Raw genomic sequence first — 16,886 nt, 5'->3', positions numbered from 1 at the left:
TCTTTATAAATGTTTTATAGTTTTTATTGTACAAATATTTTACCATCTTGGTTAAATTTATTCCTAAGTATTTTATTTTTTGTAGTTATTGTAAACAGTAATGCTTTGGTTAATTCTTTTTCAGAAAATTCACTACTATGTCTAGAAAATTTACTTTTTTATGTTTATTGTGTATTCTGCAATTTCACTGATTTCACTTATTAGTTCTATATATAACTGCTAGAATTTATATATATAAAATCATATATTATACGTTTTATATATGTATATAAAATCATGCTATCTGCAAGTAAGGACAATTGGACTTCCTCCTTTCCAACTTGAATGCTCTTTATTTCTTGCTCCTGCCTAATTTTTCTTCCTAGGACTTCTAGTACTAATACGATGCTGAATAAAAGTGCTCATCCTTGTTTTATTCCAGATCTTACTGAAAAAGCTTTCAACTTTTTCCCATTTAGTGTAATGTTTGCTGTTTTATAGATTTATGGCTATATAAGATATGTTTAATCATTCTTGCATTCCTGGGATGAAATCTCATTTGATCACGGTGAATGATCTTTTAAATGTGTTGTTGGATTTGGTTTGCTAGTATTTTGTTGGAGATTTTTCATCATGTTTATCAAGCCTGTAGTCTTTTTTTTTTTTTTTTTTCATTTTTGAGTTGAAGTCTTACTCTGTTGCCCAGGCTGGAGTGCACTGGCATGCTCACAGTCACTGTAGCCTCAGCCTGCTGGGCTCAGGAGATCCTTCCACCTCAGTCATCCAAGTAACTGGAACCACAGGGAGGCGACACCATGCCCAGCTAAATTTTTTATTTATTGTAGAGGTGAGGTCTCACCAAATTGCCCAGGCTGGTCTCGAACTCATGGGCTCAGGCAATCCTCTCACTTTGACCTTCCACACCCAGCCATGTAGTCTTTTTGTATTATGTTCTTCTCTGATTTGGGTATCAGGGTAATGCTGGTCTTGTTTGAAATAAATTTGAAATTATTCTCACCTCTTAAATTTTTTTGAAAAAGTTCTCCTTTAAATTTTTGATGGAATTAAGCAGTGAAGCCATCAGATTCTGGGCCTTTTTTTTATTTTTTTTTTAATGGGAGAGCCTTTGCTACTGCTTCAGTCTTGTTATTCATTACTGGTCTGTTTCAAATTTCTTCATTAAGCAATCTTGGTAAGTTGTGTGTATTCTGAAATTTATCCATTCCTGCTAGCTTTTTCAATTATTTGTCATAGACTTTACCATAATAGTTTCTTATAAGTCTTTTTATCTCTGTAGTGTCAATTGTAATGTCTTCTTTTTTATCTTTGATTTTACTTGTCTTTTTTCTTTCTTTTTTTTTTTTAGTTACTCTATAAAAAGTTTGTTGATTTTATTTATTCTTCAAAAAACCAACTTTTTGTGTCACTGATCATTTATATTTTTTCTAATATCTATTTCATTTATTTCTTCTCAGGTTTCTGTTATTTTTTCCTTCAACTAATTTGGGGCTTACCTGATGTTTTTCTACTTCTTTGAGGTATAACGTAGGTTGTTTACTTAGACTATTTCTATTTTTATAATGAGTGTGTTTATAGGTATAAATTTTCTTTTTGCTCAATTTCATAGGTCCTAGTATGTTTTGTTTTAATTTTTATTTGTCTCAATGAATTTTTAATTTTTTAATTTAATTCTGTATTGACCCATTTGTTGTTTAGGAGCATGCTATTTTCCAGGTATTTATAGTCTCTGACATTTCTTTTGTTATTGATTTTAGTTTTGTTCCCTTGTGATCAAAACAGATGCTTTATTTATGTTATTTATTTTATTTGTTAAGATTTGTTTTGTGGCCTGGAGAATATTACATGTGCTGTTCAAGGAAAAAAAAGTGTATTCTGCAGCTGTTGAATGAATTCTTCAGTAAATGTCTGTTAAGTCCATTTGTTCTAGAATATACTTTAACTCTGATGTTTATTTATCAATTTTCTGTGTGCATGATCTGTCCATGGCTGAAAGTGAAGTGTTGAAGTCCCATACTATTATTGTACTGCAGTAGATCTTTCTCTTTAAGTCTGCTAATGTTTGTTTTATACATCCGGTCTCTAGATTTTTATATCTTCTTGCTGTATTCCCCCTTTATTATTATATATAATGCACTGTGAAATTTTTTAAACTTTCTTGATTTAAAGTCTGTTTTAGCTCATATAAGCATACCTGCATCTGCTCTTTTATGGTTTTCATTTGAATGGAATGCCTTTTTCCATCTCTTCACTCGCAGTCTATGCATGTCTTTATAGATGAAGTGAGTTTCTCATTGAATCTTTTTTTTGTCCTCTTCAGAATCCTAATATGAACAGGTTAGTTGACTTGATGATGTCCCATAATTCTCATAGTCTTTCTTCATTCTTTTTCATCCATTTTCTTTTTGTCCTTCTGATTGGATAATTTCATATGTTCTGTTTTTGAGTTCACTGATGCTTTATTCTGCTTGATCAAGTCTTCTATTGAAGCTTTCTATTAAAATTTTCAGTTCAGTTATTGCATTCTTTATCTCTAGAATTTCTATTTGGGTTTTTAAAAGTTGTTTTATTTCCTTATCAAACTTACCATTTTGTTTATGAGTTATTTTCCAAATTTTATTTAATTTTCTGTCTGCATTTTCTTGTAGTTCTCCTGAATGACAGATTGAGTTGCACTTTTTATCAAGTTTAGATTGTAAGGTGTTTAATCAAGTCAACTACAACTTCAGATATAATTTCAGACATAAGTAGAGATATGTTGGACCTGGCCCAGCCTGTCTTGCAAGTGCCTATTGTATGTATTTCTTTTCAATTCCACATTCAATGACATCACATGATTAGCCTGAAATCAGTCAGAGCAGGAGTATTTAAATCACAGAAACTGACAAATGCCACAAATTGCAACTTTTTTTCTAAGAAAAAAAGTGAGACAATTATTAAGTGTTTACCACCACATCATAGGGCATAAATCTACTTTTAAAAGATGAAAAAAAAATCCTTCCATAATTTAATAAAATAAAATTCAACTTGTGTTCTTTTTTTATAAAATATTTATACCAGAATGATCAAAATATTACATATTAGTCTTATTAAAACATTGCTTAAACCCTTTTAAGGTTTTATCAAAATAGATCACCAATTACCTAACAAAATTAATCTCAGCATTTTCATCTCAATAGTATTCATAAAAATTCCCTACATACAATCATTTTGACATTATTTTTAATAGCTAATTAACTACTATTGATGCAAAAAATTTAAGGTTTACTATCTAATTTGAGTATTACAATATTTATATTATAAATCTTCCCAATTTAAAATGATCTTAAATAAAACTTCCTTAACAGATTAAAGGATTAATTTTCTCTTACTCCAATTATTTTGCTTTGGTACAATATTCATGGTGTTCCAAATATTAGATAGACATTAATACTCTTCCACATACTTTGTTATCTTAGTGTTCTTTGAAGTTAGATGAGTGTCATTTCTCTGTTTGTTCCTAAGAAATGCTATGGTGCATTTTCACTCAGAGTACACTCTGGTTTCATCTGAGTCTTCTAAAAGAAAAGCACACTTACTAATACCTCCCCTACTGCTAGTGTTTAGAGTATATCTTTATGTCTTAAAACACCCAGCATGGAGCAGGGGTTCAATTTCAGATGATTGAAGAATCATTCAAAAAATGCCATCAATTTTACTTTCCTTGACCTGAGAAAGTACAGTCTTTCTAAAGAAAAGATTATTAAGAATCTGCCATATTCTGTTACTCTGACTGGAAATTTTCCAAGGTATTTTTTGTTGTTTGTTTGTTTGTTTCTGATGGTCATTCTACTTGTGGGAGCCTCAGAGATGAGACTCAAAATTTAGTATATTGTAACTTTCACAAAGTCTTCTGCCAGTCACAAAGCCAATCCCAGGCAAACTATACCTAACATTTTAATAGTACTTTGTGTGTTACAAAGCACTCTCATATAGATTATTTTGAGAAATAAACTTTGTTTTCTCAATCCCATTTTCTCACTATCATTTCTTCTTTTTCTACCCAATCTTCCATTGTGTTTTAATGCCTTCCTTTTGAATCACTCCCTCATATCTACTCCCCATTATAATTTTTTAAAAGATAAGATATTTTCTAATCTTTCTCTGAAAAGAAACAAATTATTCTCAAAGAAAGACTTTGTATTTTTTTCAGATGAAAAGAGTAAAGGATAATTGAGAATGGAAAAAAGTTTATGAGAAATATGAAATTAAAGAGAGGAGACAAGAGAAGGAATAAGGAAGGGAGGGAAGGGGGGGGAGAGAGAGAGAGAGAGAGAGAGAGAGAGAGATTAACTTGAATAGTGTAGGAATTCTACCTTTTGCACCCAGTGAGCCTATGCCCAGTTGTGAACAAAGCAAGCTTAAGATGGAAGACATGAGTGTTGATTCCTTAATTGGTCTAAGGTAAAGCACAGCTGTCAATATAAGCATCTCATAGCCCTGATTTAAATTTAGTTCCTAATGAAAAAAAAGCAGAAATGTCGCTTAAACATGAGCTTAGTATAAGAACTTCATCAAATGTTCATCTAAAGAAATAGGTACCCTGCTTTTGTTGCTAGGCAGACAACTTACATTTTTAAACTTAAATATTAAGAGATAGTATGTCCATTTTCAGCCTCATACATAAGTTTTGATCATGTGTATGGTAACACTATAGGTGATTTGAAAGTTTTCGCAGATATCTTAGGCAATTCTTCACCTTCAATTTATTTTAGAACCTAATCCTTTTTTAAAATGTGATGCCACCAATCTAATTTTCACCTAAGCATTATAGCATTGATAATGTTTTCCTCATATCCAGGCTAACTTCTGTTCCAAATATACACTGAAGTTTCATACAAAATATACCATTTCCAATAAACTAAATCTCAAAGAAAAATTACAAAGGAGATTTGAAGGATCTAACTAATCTCTTTTTGTCCTCATTAAATCCTATAAACTCAGGCACAATATATAATGCTTAAGAAAATAAATTTGATAATTTTAAAAAGATAGCTATTTTAATCATCCTTACCAAATAAGAGTGGTGATATATTTGAGCCTGATAAGAACTTCAGAGTTAGTATCTAAGGTTACTAAGCTCTTAACAACCAGAGACTTCCAGGTATCTAACTTAGGACACATAGTACATATGCAAAATAGTCTGAACCAGGAAAAAAAATGTTTTACTCCTAAGAGATGATCGGTGAGCTCTCCTTAGTTAATAATTGCCAAGAGCTTGGAGATCTCACGGGGTGTTCAATGTTCTTTCTATAATAGCACGTGCACCCTTATGTTCTCATTATATTGTACACATGAGGTTTTCTGTACTGCTTAATTATCCAAGGTTCTATCTTATCCAGTGGAGATTCCAAATTTGCCTTCTCAATTAACTCATGAATATTAGACAAGAGACTTGTGTTCTTTCTGTTGGACAGCAAAATGTTCTCTCTGAAATGTAGGTCATTTGTGATATCAAAAAAGTTGTAAGCTTAAACAGTCTCCAGTGTGCTCTGTAGTCACTTATTTCTATGTTAATATCACCAGTCACTATTATGGGAGTCTGCAACTTTCAAAAGTCTTTAAAACAATAGATCTTAATGTTATCATGATATTTCCTAGGAATAAAAACATTTGAAATTTTAAAAATTTCAATAATAAAAACAAAATGTGCCTCATTAAAATCCCACATTTCAGTTTAGAATACAAATACATTATTCAAACACTCAAGTCTTTCAAACCTGGGATTAAAGTTTGCATACTTACATTTACTATCAGTTGCTCAAGTGAAATATTGAGTGAGCTATATGATGAAAGAAAGAAATATCTATGTTTATTGAGTCCAGAAGGCAGATTCTATTATCATGAATTATTGATAGAGTTCTGTTTTACCATTCCATTCTCTGTCTCTCCATATCCCCTCTCTCCATCATAATATTGAAACGTCATTCTTTACAAGTTGCTGTGAATTTGATGCGGCTTATCATAGGTATTACATAAAACAAGTGCTCTGGAGTGGGGTGCCATATCATCAAATGTATGGGATCAGATTCTAATGGAATAATTAAAAAATTCTTTAATAATCATAAATATTTGGTACTTCATGAATTCTTACAGAAACTCTTTGAGGTAAGTACTGTTTTTAATGACCTTGCTCAGCTTCAGAGTTAAGAAGAGATCCCAGATGATTTTCTCTGTTTAACAGTTGAAGAACTAAGAGTGAAGTCTTAGTTGTTACAAGATATCCAAAGTTATAGGTAATAGATGGTAGAACTGTTGGAAGATATATGATATTCCTATTTCTCAATAAGCCCAACACAGCCTCTTTTCTCTCCAGCATTGGGACAGATGGCTTTTTTTTTTTTTAGTGAGTGCCAGATGACATAGTTATCTTGCATGTGTGGCCCCGATGTATGTCAAATTCATGTCTTTATAAACTACAATCATATCTCTTGCAAGATGATTACACTGTGAGAGGCATGCAGAAACTAAGTCCAAGTATGAAAGTAACAAGATCACTTTCCCATTCATGGGCATTCTCTTGACTGAAATGTCAGGCAGAATTGCTTACTTTTTGTAATGTTTTTCTTACATATTTTTGAAAAATATCTAATAGGTAGAGTTAAGTTATTATAAGTTAAATAGTTATGTGACTAATTTCAAAGTCTATCGCATTGAACTTGGTTTGGCCACAACTCAGCTTGAAGTCAAGTAGTATTATCTAGATTGTCTAATTCACACTTGAGGAAATTGCTTCTGAGAAATACTGTGTTTTTAAATAACTTATGTGTGCAATACTTAAAATTGAACATTTATTTTTTTGAATATATATGCATTTGTTTAAGGTGCACTTCAACAAATGAAAGACTATTCATTTTAGTGATATAGCACCTCAGCTGTTTTAGAGTTCGTTATAATTAGCATGCTCTGTCCATTCCCTTAATAATGTATTCTAGAATAGGGCCATTTCCACTGTAAAAGCTAGTAATATTAGAACAATTTCAAAAGGAAGTGTAATATGAACAGAATTTTAAAGAAAGGATTGAACTTAAATCTGTGGAAAAGAGAGAAAAAACATCCTACAGTAAGAGTATTATGAATAAAAGTGTAGAGGCAGAAAATAACAATGTGCCATAAACCACTCTTCTATTTCCTCTGTGCTACACCACAACAGTGAAGCACTCCAAGAAAGCATCACACTACAGAGAAAACATGTGTTACCAGCTTCAAATGAAACATTCTTATGGCCCAACAATGGCACTATATTTTTATGGCCATCTCAGTATTTCACTCTCCACTGCAATTTGTATGTTATCTTAAAGATAAACCTCAGATCACTTCCTACTTTAAACAAATGACCATACCTCCTATATTATTGAGAAAATAAGCCCCATCAGAACAGAGACTGCTTTTCTATTCAGCATGTCTTGCCTACAACTGCACCTAAACTTATTCCTTCCTGTTGCAATAGAAGATCCGTTTTTCCTTTCTAAAGTCAACTCCTTCATCTCTGTTTTGAAACGTTTCCATACCACCTTCTGATGAGCACTATAATATCAATAATTTATTTTTCTTGCATATTTACCATTTCCCTCTCAATATTTTTTTAAATAAGCATGTCTCTCTAAGGTTTAAATAATCTTGCCTCATAACCCCCAGTCTGCATGGAATTTTGCTCACCACCACAAACTTCCTGAACGAGTTGTCTATAAACTCGACCTCCACTTCTTACCTTTCATTCTATCCACATCCACTCAATCTGACTTTATTCTTTATTATTTGGTAAATTCAACAATAATATTCATAGTGCTAAATCTAACAGTATTCATTTCTCATTTTATTAATTTTTCTGAATATTTCAAGTGTTCCTTTTTCAAAATACCCTCCTCACTTGCCTTCTAAAATGGAGCATAAACTTCTAGTTTTTCTCCTCTTCTCAGGACGATTTTTTTTTTTAACCAATCCATCAAAAGTTAGATTCCTCAAGAAGATTCATCTTAGTTCTCTTTTCTTCTCATACTACAGTTTCCACCAAACTGGTATCATCTTTTCCCAAGGTTTCTGTCAATTATTTATATCCAAATGACCCACAAAATTTTAATCTTACCTTTTATTTTAAGATAATTGTAGATTCACATGCACTTGTAAAAAATAATTCAAAGAAATCTCATAAACTACCAATTTCCCCGGTGGTAACATCTTATGGAATTATAGTACAATTATCACAACCAGAATATTGACATTGACACAATCAAGATTTAGAAGAGTCTCCTCACCACCAAGATCTTTCATACTGCCTTTTGTAGCCACACCCATTTCCCTCTCACCCTCTGCCCAGCTCCATCCTTATCCCCTGGCAACCACTAATCTGTTCTCCGTTTTTATAATTTTGTCACTTCAAGAGTGTTATATAAATAAAATCATACAATATGTAAAGTTTACAGATTGGTCTTTTTATACATAATAATTCTCTGGAATACATCCAAGTTGTTGTGTTTTCAGTTACATTCTTTTATTGAAAAATAGCATTCCATGATATATTTTACAGTTTGTTTAACCATTCACCCATTGAAGAGCATCTAGTTGTTTCCAATTTTGGCTATTATGAAGAAAGCTACTATGAACAATTCATGTATAAGTTCCTGTGAACATTTTCGTTTTTCTGAGATAAATTCCTGAAGTATAATTGCTAGGATGTATGGTAGGTGCATGTTGTGGTTTTTAAGAAACTGCCAAGTGGCTTTTACACTTCCACCAGCAACCTTTGAGTAATCCAGTTTTTTATACCCTTGACAGCATTTGATGTGGTGATTTTTTTTTTTAATTTTAGCCATTTTTGTAGGTGTGTAGTGGTATCTCATGGTAGGTTTCATTTGCACTTTTACTAATGGCAAATGATATTGAACATTTTTTCATGAGCTTATTTACTATCCACATATCCTCTTCAATGAAAAGTCTCTGCATGTCTTTTGCCCCTTTTCTGATTATATTATTTGAAATTTTTTATTACTAGATTTTGAGAGAGAGAGAGATCCAGATACTAGTACTTTGTTGGCTGTGAAGTTTGCAAATATTATCTTCCAGTCTGTAGTCTGTCTTTCATTCACTTAACATTGCTTATCATTGCTTTTCATAAAGCAAAAGTTTGAAGTTTAAATTTTATTTGTATAGCCCTAGCATCCTACTTTTTTCTCTAAAATTTTTATACTTTCATACTTTATATTGAAGCCTGTGATCCATTTTAAGTTAATTTTTGGATTAGGTATGAAATTTACATCAGGGTTGGCATTTTTACCTATGGATGTCTAATTGCTCCATTATCATCAGTTTAAAAGGCTACTTTTTTGCCACCGAATTGCTTTTGCATCTTTGTGGGAAAATCAGTTGACATACACTTATGCGGGTTTATTTCTGTGTCATTTATTGTGTCCCATTTATCCACGTAGCTATCTTTCTACCAAGACCCAATTCCTTACTCAGTTGTCTATGATAGCATTCTTTGGAAGATTGAGTTGCCTCAGTACAACGCAGTAGGACTGGAAGTCTTGGCTACCCACCTTGCCCTTTGCTGATATAAGGAAAGAGTGGGGTCACGGTTTCTTCTGAGATATTTGGCAGATGTGTTTATTGTCTAAAAGTTTGCTGTCTTTTTGACCTGTCCCTTTTGGTCTTTTGGCTAAAAAAAAAACATGCTTTTTCTTGAGATTTTTTGTTTGTAGCTATTAGTATTTTGGAATAGCCTGTTTCTTCAGCTTCATGTTTGGAATATATGAGGCAAAAAGAAAACCCAAGTAACTCATCTCCATGTTATTTCTTGAGTTGTGACATCCCTAGGTAGTCTTTATTCTTCTTTATGTCTTTCAGAGTCATCTTATGTTTGTTTTATATATAATTTCTAGAGTTCTTAGTATACTCAGTGGGAGAAACAAGAAAAAATATGCCTACTTCATCTTCCCAGAAACAGAAATTTGACTCACAAAATTTTATCTCCAACCTAAATCTTTTCTCTGTGGTCTGAAAACAAGTATCCTCATTGTCATCTACTTTTGTATGCCTCAAAGTCACCTCAAATGTAACTTAAGTTCAAAGCACATCTCACTGTGAATGTTACACTGTAGACTTCAGCTACACCAAGAAAAATAAGTTCAAGCTCTTCTTGGCACTTTTTCTCCCATCCATTCCAACCATCCTGTTGATTATTTTTGTTTGAAGTATTTTTGAAGTCTTTCCACTTCTCTGTATCTACATGTTACAATCCTAGTCTAAGCTACTATCATATCTAATCAAAATACTCTATAAAAAGTCTCGTCTGATCTATTCAAATATACCCGTCCTGTTCCAAACACTTTCTGTATTATAGCTAGAGTAATCTTTTCTTTTCTTTTCCTTTCCTTTTTTTTGGGGGGGGAGTTGGAGTTGGAGTCTTACTCTGTCGCCCAGACTGGAGTGCAGTGGCACGCTGGCATGCTCCCGGCCACCGCAGCCTCGACCTACTGGACTCTGGTGATCCTTCTGCCTCAGCCTTCCAAATAGCGGGAACTACAGGCGCGCGCTAACACATCCGGCTAATTTTTGATTTATTGTAGAGCCGAGGTCTTGCCAAATTGCCCGGGTGGATCTCGAACCCATGGGCTCAGGCAATCCACTCACCTCAGCCTCCCAAAGTGCAGGATTACAGGCTAGGTCACTGAGTCTGGTCGCTAGACTAATCTTTTCAAAACACTATTGTTATTATTTAATAAGTTGATACTGATTTTAGGAAATTGATTTTTTTAAATATTTAACCACACCCACAAGCCTTGTACAAATTATAGTCTCTCAATAAATATTTGTTGATTAAAAAAAACTATTATGCTCTAGCATCGGAGATATATACATCCTTAACTTGAGTCAAATCACCTAATGGGCAGTGATATATCCTAAAACTCTATGTAGTATCAGTTCAATGGTGATCTGTAAATGTTTAATGATGATGATCTGGGTATTCTAATGACTATATGAGGAGATTATATCTACAGTATGGCTAAAAAGGAAACGTGCAAACGTAATGACAAATTGCAAATTGTTAATTGCTCTGCCATTTTTATATCAAGTGAATTTGTCTCTTAATAATTATTGTCCGTTTTTAATATAAATATCCTTCAATTTCCAAGTATCTATACATTTTTCAACTACCAGTTCACTTCTCACTCCTATTGGAAATCTATAAAATATTCACTTTCTGCATTTTTAAAGAATTATATCTTCAGGGAAAAAACTGGTCAGAAATTAATAAAAATATTAACATTTACAAGAAAATGACAATCAGAAATAGGTTTGTTTATATGGCCTTTTCACACAAATGTTAAAATTCTCAAAAGTGAGAGAATTTACTATGTGCACTATGTTTACCTATTTTTGCATTTATTGCATTTAACAGAATACCTATAAAAATATTGTTTCAGACATTAAAACTATATGATGGTTATTTGGGTTAAAAAAAAATTTTAAAAAGACTTCCAGCAAGGGATCGGTTAATTAGAGAAGACTCCTTATAACTTCTTATAAGAAAGATTTTTGATCCTGATCTTCAAGCCAGTCTTAGAGCATCAGGTGATGGAGATGGGAGGCAGGGGCAGGAGTGGAGAGACAGAGAAAGAGACCGAAACATGTCTAAAGTGCTAAACAATACAGGTCAAAAATACAGAAGCAAGAACAGGTAGGACTTAGGCAAACAATGGTAAAATTATAAATCACTTATCTAGTTAAAAAAAAACTAAGGTGGTCACAATAAGACATTTCTATACTTTGTTTAGCTATGAATGAGTGATTTTCAATATATGTCAGAATATAATAATAATGTAGACACCAAGAGATCAAATAGTCTCCTGTGTTTCCTCTTGCCACAACTAATTTACATTTCAGATTAATAGGAAACACTTAGACTTGAGAGATAGACTCTAAATCATTAATTCTACAACCTAAAGTCAAGTTTGCATTTCTCTAAACTGATATACCACATCACAGCTAAAACTTCTACAGCTTATAAGAATGGATGGAATTTTGTTTCACATATGAGGCTACTTTATATTTATAGAAAAAATTCACTGTAATTTGGAGGATTTTTTGTTTTTAATTGCTCAGAAGTGAGTCACGAAAATCATATGAAAAGATGCAACATTTTATTTTGTTGTATCCACTAAAAGTTAGACTATGAGAATGTTTAAACACAACTAAAATTTGTTTCTTTAATATTATTATTTATATTATCTCTAATTTGTATTTTTGGTGTGTATTTGACTTTCTCTTATGGTGTTTCTGCATCTGATTTATAATAGTGGTTGCCATGGAGGAAGGAAATGTGTTATCTCATGAACTTGAGCATAACTGCAGAGACTTTCCAAGAGAAATCAATTTGTTGCATCAAAATTTTACCTACAGATGAAAGAAAAGCATATCTATAATAGAAGAAAAAATTTCTAGAAGTTATAAAAACTAAGACTCTTCTAAATTGTTTTCAAAGTTTCACTCAACATCGTAAGCATAGCATAAAGAGTAGAAAACTATTATATATAAAATTTAGATTTTTTTTCTGATTATGAAAGTCTCAAATATTGCTAAAATGCCACTAAAATGTTTGCCGTAGTGATAATTACAGGGAAGAGTGATATATTTTAAAATGCTACCAAATTCAAAGGTTCAAAGGACTTACACAGCCAAAGAGGTTACGTGGATAAACTGGGAGTAAATTAAACCTTGAAGTAGGGATGAAATTTTACTGATGGATTTTTGAAGAGAGAAGGAGTTTTAGCTATGAAAAGTGTCTGCTCTGAGAACACTTTTGGTATTTGGGACAATACTATTTAACATTTGGTGAGTGCTTACTGTTAGGCTGTATTCTTTGTACTTTTACATGCTTTGACCCATTTGATCCTCTCAGCAATCCCAGGAATCAGCTGTTCTAAACTCCATTTTATAGAGCTACAAAGAGGATAGTCATTTGTCCATGGTCACACAACTACTGTAGTAAGTGTAGAATGATGATTTGAAACCTGGTCAACATGGCCCATAGTCTGTACCCCCTGCATAGAGCCTCTCTCTAATTATCAATTAACAAATGTACTACCCTCCCTGTGTGTCAGTCATTTATATAGATTTTTCTCAGTTAATCCTCACAACAAGTCTAAGAGCTAAGTATTATATGCTCATTTTAGAGATGAGAAAATTGGGACACAGCAGGTCCAGGATTAAAACCTAGGCTATATCTCATATTTTCAACATTTCTTCCCCAGGTTTGGCTAAAGTAAAGAACTTCTAAAGCAAATTCGTAGAATATAGGTTGGCTAAGTAAATGAAAACCAAATATAAAAGAATTTTAAAGATTTAAAAATCTGAACTCAACACTTGTGACACATTCTTCAGTGTACATGTTGAACAAATTCTGTTGAATAAATGAGTAAATGACTGAACGAACGAATGAATATAAAGCTGAGTGAAGGTACTGATATTCCAGTCTCTTCTCTAGACAGTTAATGGTAGCAGAGATTACAAAATAAAAGAAAGTAAAATAATTGCAACCAAAGAAAGTTAGTTTATTTATTTTCTTTAAAATATCCTGTCTGTAAGTAGAGTCCACTGCTCCCAGATCTGCCACAAGATGCCTAAGCTGTCTTTCTGCTGATTTGAATATCCATGCTTCTAGAAGATCTGGATAATTAAATCAGATTAATGAGGTTTCCCACTTTCTTGTATTTTTATTAAAATAGTTCAGCACAGCTACAATTATTCTTTATTATTTTAAAAGATAACTAAGAGGCTCCCTCAATAATCCATGACTTTTTCAATTTAAAGTATTATTTCAACATATTAAAATATCTTAATTTGTTAAATAACTTTTTTATCCCAAGCTGTATTCCAAATTCAAATTGGAAGACCTTGTGCCAAATTAGTTTTAAAACACTGTTTCATCATTGTTTATATTCAGAGAGTGAGACCTTATGGGTGTTTCCAATCCTCTTTCTTCTAATCTCTGATAGAAGTGCTAATCACTTCATCTCAGGCCTGTCCTTGTCTCAAATAATGTGAGAAGAAACTGACAAAGGTGGGGAAAATGGTACTGTCTTCTGCTTGGTCCTTTGTTTTCTTGTTTTTCCATTCTTGTGACCAAAGTGGGCAGTATTACTCATATGATAACATGGTCTACTCATATTTCTCCTTTCTCACCAGTATTTTTCCTGAGTCTAGTGTGAAATGACATATACCTACTGTTTTCCCCTTCACTAAGCATATGACAGTGAATTGGTAACATCTGCTTTTTTCATAAATAACCTTCTGAAAGAACTTGCCATTACAATATCTCAGCTTTTGCCAGAAACTTTTTTTTCCTAAAGGGTCAGCATATCTTATAAGAAAAAAAAAAAAGATTTGCCATACTGTAAGGTCAAACACTTAATTTGCTCTGTCATTTTAAAATTTAGCAGTAAATATACTTGTGTAAAGACATTTCACAAATATCACCTTCATTATCAATTAACCCTTATATTATTTTTAGCGGATGATATTTCCAACCAAATATAACTTGGAATTACGCATTTGAGACAATATAGGTTGACATTGTAAAATATCTTATCCTTTCCTTTCATTGAAGTCTAGTTATTCTAAGCCTACAATTAATAAGTTTCTTCAGTTGTCCCACAGTGAAGTTGGTTCATCTATTAGAGAGAAAATAACAAGAAAGTTCAAATGGAAATAAGTTGCTATAACTTCCCAATATAGTCTGATAAACCATTTGTACTCCTGCTTATTATTGCTGTTGTTTTTGGTTTACAGGGACCGAGCCCCTTTTATTTTTACTTCAGAAATGGAGTACTTTATTACAGAGGGTGGGAAAAACCCACAGCATTTCCAAGACTTTGTGGAGCTCTGCTGTCGAGCTTATAATATTGTCAGAAAGCACAGCCGGCTGCTCTTGAACCTGCTAGAAATGGTAAGTCCCTTGGGAAAATAACAAAAATAATAAGCTTCATTTATGTCTTTGTTTCAGTAGTCTATTTTTGCTAATGGCTTGGAGTTCCCCGAAGAGCTATTCAAAAGAGAAAGAAATGAACAAACTAGGAGTACTGCTGTACAGCTTATAAACATATTTCTCATAATTTAATATGTTAGTCCACAGTTAGTGTCTCAAACATTCCTATTCACAACAATGCTGATGCTTTTAGGAGTTATCTCAGTATATTCTCACTATGGTTCAAGGACAGTAATTTAAAAAATAATACCTTAAGTTGTATTGGGCATTATAATTTTTTCCAAAAATACCTTAAAACACTGTCTCATTTACATATCATGACAATTTAATGATGTAGACAAGGCAAGGATTTTTCTTGGCTTCCTGTCCCAATCTCTAACTTTGATCACTTGTCTATTTTCCAGATTAAGAAACTGAGGGTCAAAAATGTAAAGCAACTTGCTAACAATTCAATTGGAGAGAAGTACATTTAGAGGCATATGTTCTTTCTACTTGGTCATGGTCCTATACACTCTCTGTTGACCAACACAGAAAAATTAAATGTGTCATTTTACTGTCCAGTCCAAAGAGATGGAGATCAGACATGCAGGATGAGGAAAGATAAATCTGATAGAAATATCTGAGAGAAGTATATGGTAATTCCTTTGGGCATATACATATACAGTAGCAATTGCAGCAAACAGAGGGAAATACATCTTTGAAGTCAGTCAAAAAATAACTGATTTAGAGCTTTCAGATAATCATTCTACTAGATATTGCTAAGGGCACACACTTTGTGGTCAGTCTTTCTGGGTTTGAATCCAGTTTGACATTTTATTAGCTACTTTCCTCAGGGTATGTTACTGAACCCCAAAAGAGTGTTTCCTTACTTATTAAATGAGGGTAATAGCCTCTACCTTGTAGAGTTGATAAATCAATAACCCAATAGTAAATTATTTGCATGGGTCAGGCCCTGTAAAGAACAATTCATGTGTATTAACTAATTTAAATTTCATAGCAACCTTAGTAGATCATTAATATAAAGCATTTGGCATAGTACCTTAGTAGGGTTTAATTAACTTATGTTATTAGACTAGGTCCTTATTAATTTATAAGATCACTGTTTAATATAATGGCTTCCAGTCACATGTGGCTATTTAGATTCAAATTTATTAGAATTGAATAAAATTTAAAATTCCATTCCTTAGTCTTACTAGTCACATTTCAAGTGCTCAGTAGCCATGTGTGGCTAGAAACATCATATTGGACAATGAAGATATGAAATTTTCATCATTGCAGAAAAGTTCTATTGAGTAGTGCTGTACGTGTAAAATAAGAGTACATTACCTCAGTTTCTAGTCATTTACCTCTCAGTTCTCTCCTCAAGTGAATATCATATGGGACTCTGTTGACATTGTTGCAATGAAGATTTGATTTAGATCCTTGTTTTAACTTTCAAACAACATATCTAACTTACTTCTTTCCACTCTGCCTTAAAAAATAGGTAATACGAATAATAAACATTTTCTTTATAAACAAGGACACTGCAGTTTCCTCTTATATAAAGCAGTTACATAAATTTCTGCCCATTTCCAGAATCAAGTTCACTTTCCAGTAATTGTCAGTGGATTGAGTTGGTAGATCTGCATTCTTTCTCCCAATTGTATTAGGTCATATTGCAAAAATGAAATGACTTATAGTCTATAATCTGTGTTCATACCACAAAAGAAAAGTACTAAGTCTGTGACCTTGACCCTATTTATATAATAATTATCCAGGCAGTATCAACTCTAATGGTTCTTTGAACTCCAGCAGGCTCTAGCTCATGAATCCATTAACTTTTGAGTGCTTCCCATAGGCCAAAAACTGCAGAGGATGCATTAACAAA

At 32.6% G+C, this 16,886-nt stretch overlaps 1 protein-coding gene across 1 annotated transcript in view; it reads left to right on the top strand.

Annotated features, from left to right (window-relative positions):
- PIK3C2G (phosphatidylinositol-4-phosphate 3-kinase catalytic subunit type 2 gamma) overlaps positions 1-16,886 on the top strand; it is a gene marked incomplete at its 3' end in the record, with an annotated part of 314,051 nt that overhangs the window by 248,312 nt on the left and 48,853 nt on the right. The window contains 1 exon segment of the mRNA XM_008072653.1: positions 14,824-14,980. Coding sequence (XP_008070844.1) covers positions 14,824-14,980 — 157 coding nt within the window.

Source organism: Carlito syrichta, unplaced genomic scaffold (assembly GCF_000164805.1).
Source record: "Carlito syrichta isolate Samal-C Ts95f unplaced genomic scaffold, Tarsius_syrichta-2.0.1 Scaffold315374, whole genome shotgun sequence".
Classification (NCBI taxonomy): Eukaryota; Metazoa; Chordata; class Mammalia; order Primates; family Tarsiidae; genus Carlito; species Carlito syrichta.
This window is presented reverse-complemented; position numbering and strand designations above follow the sequence as displayed.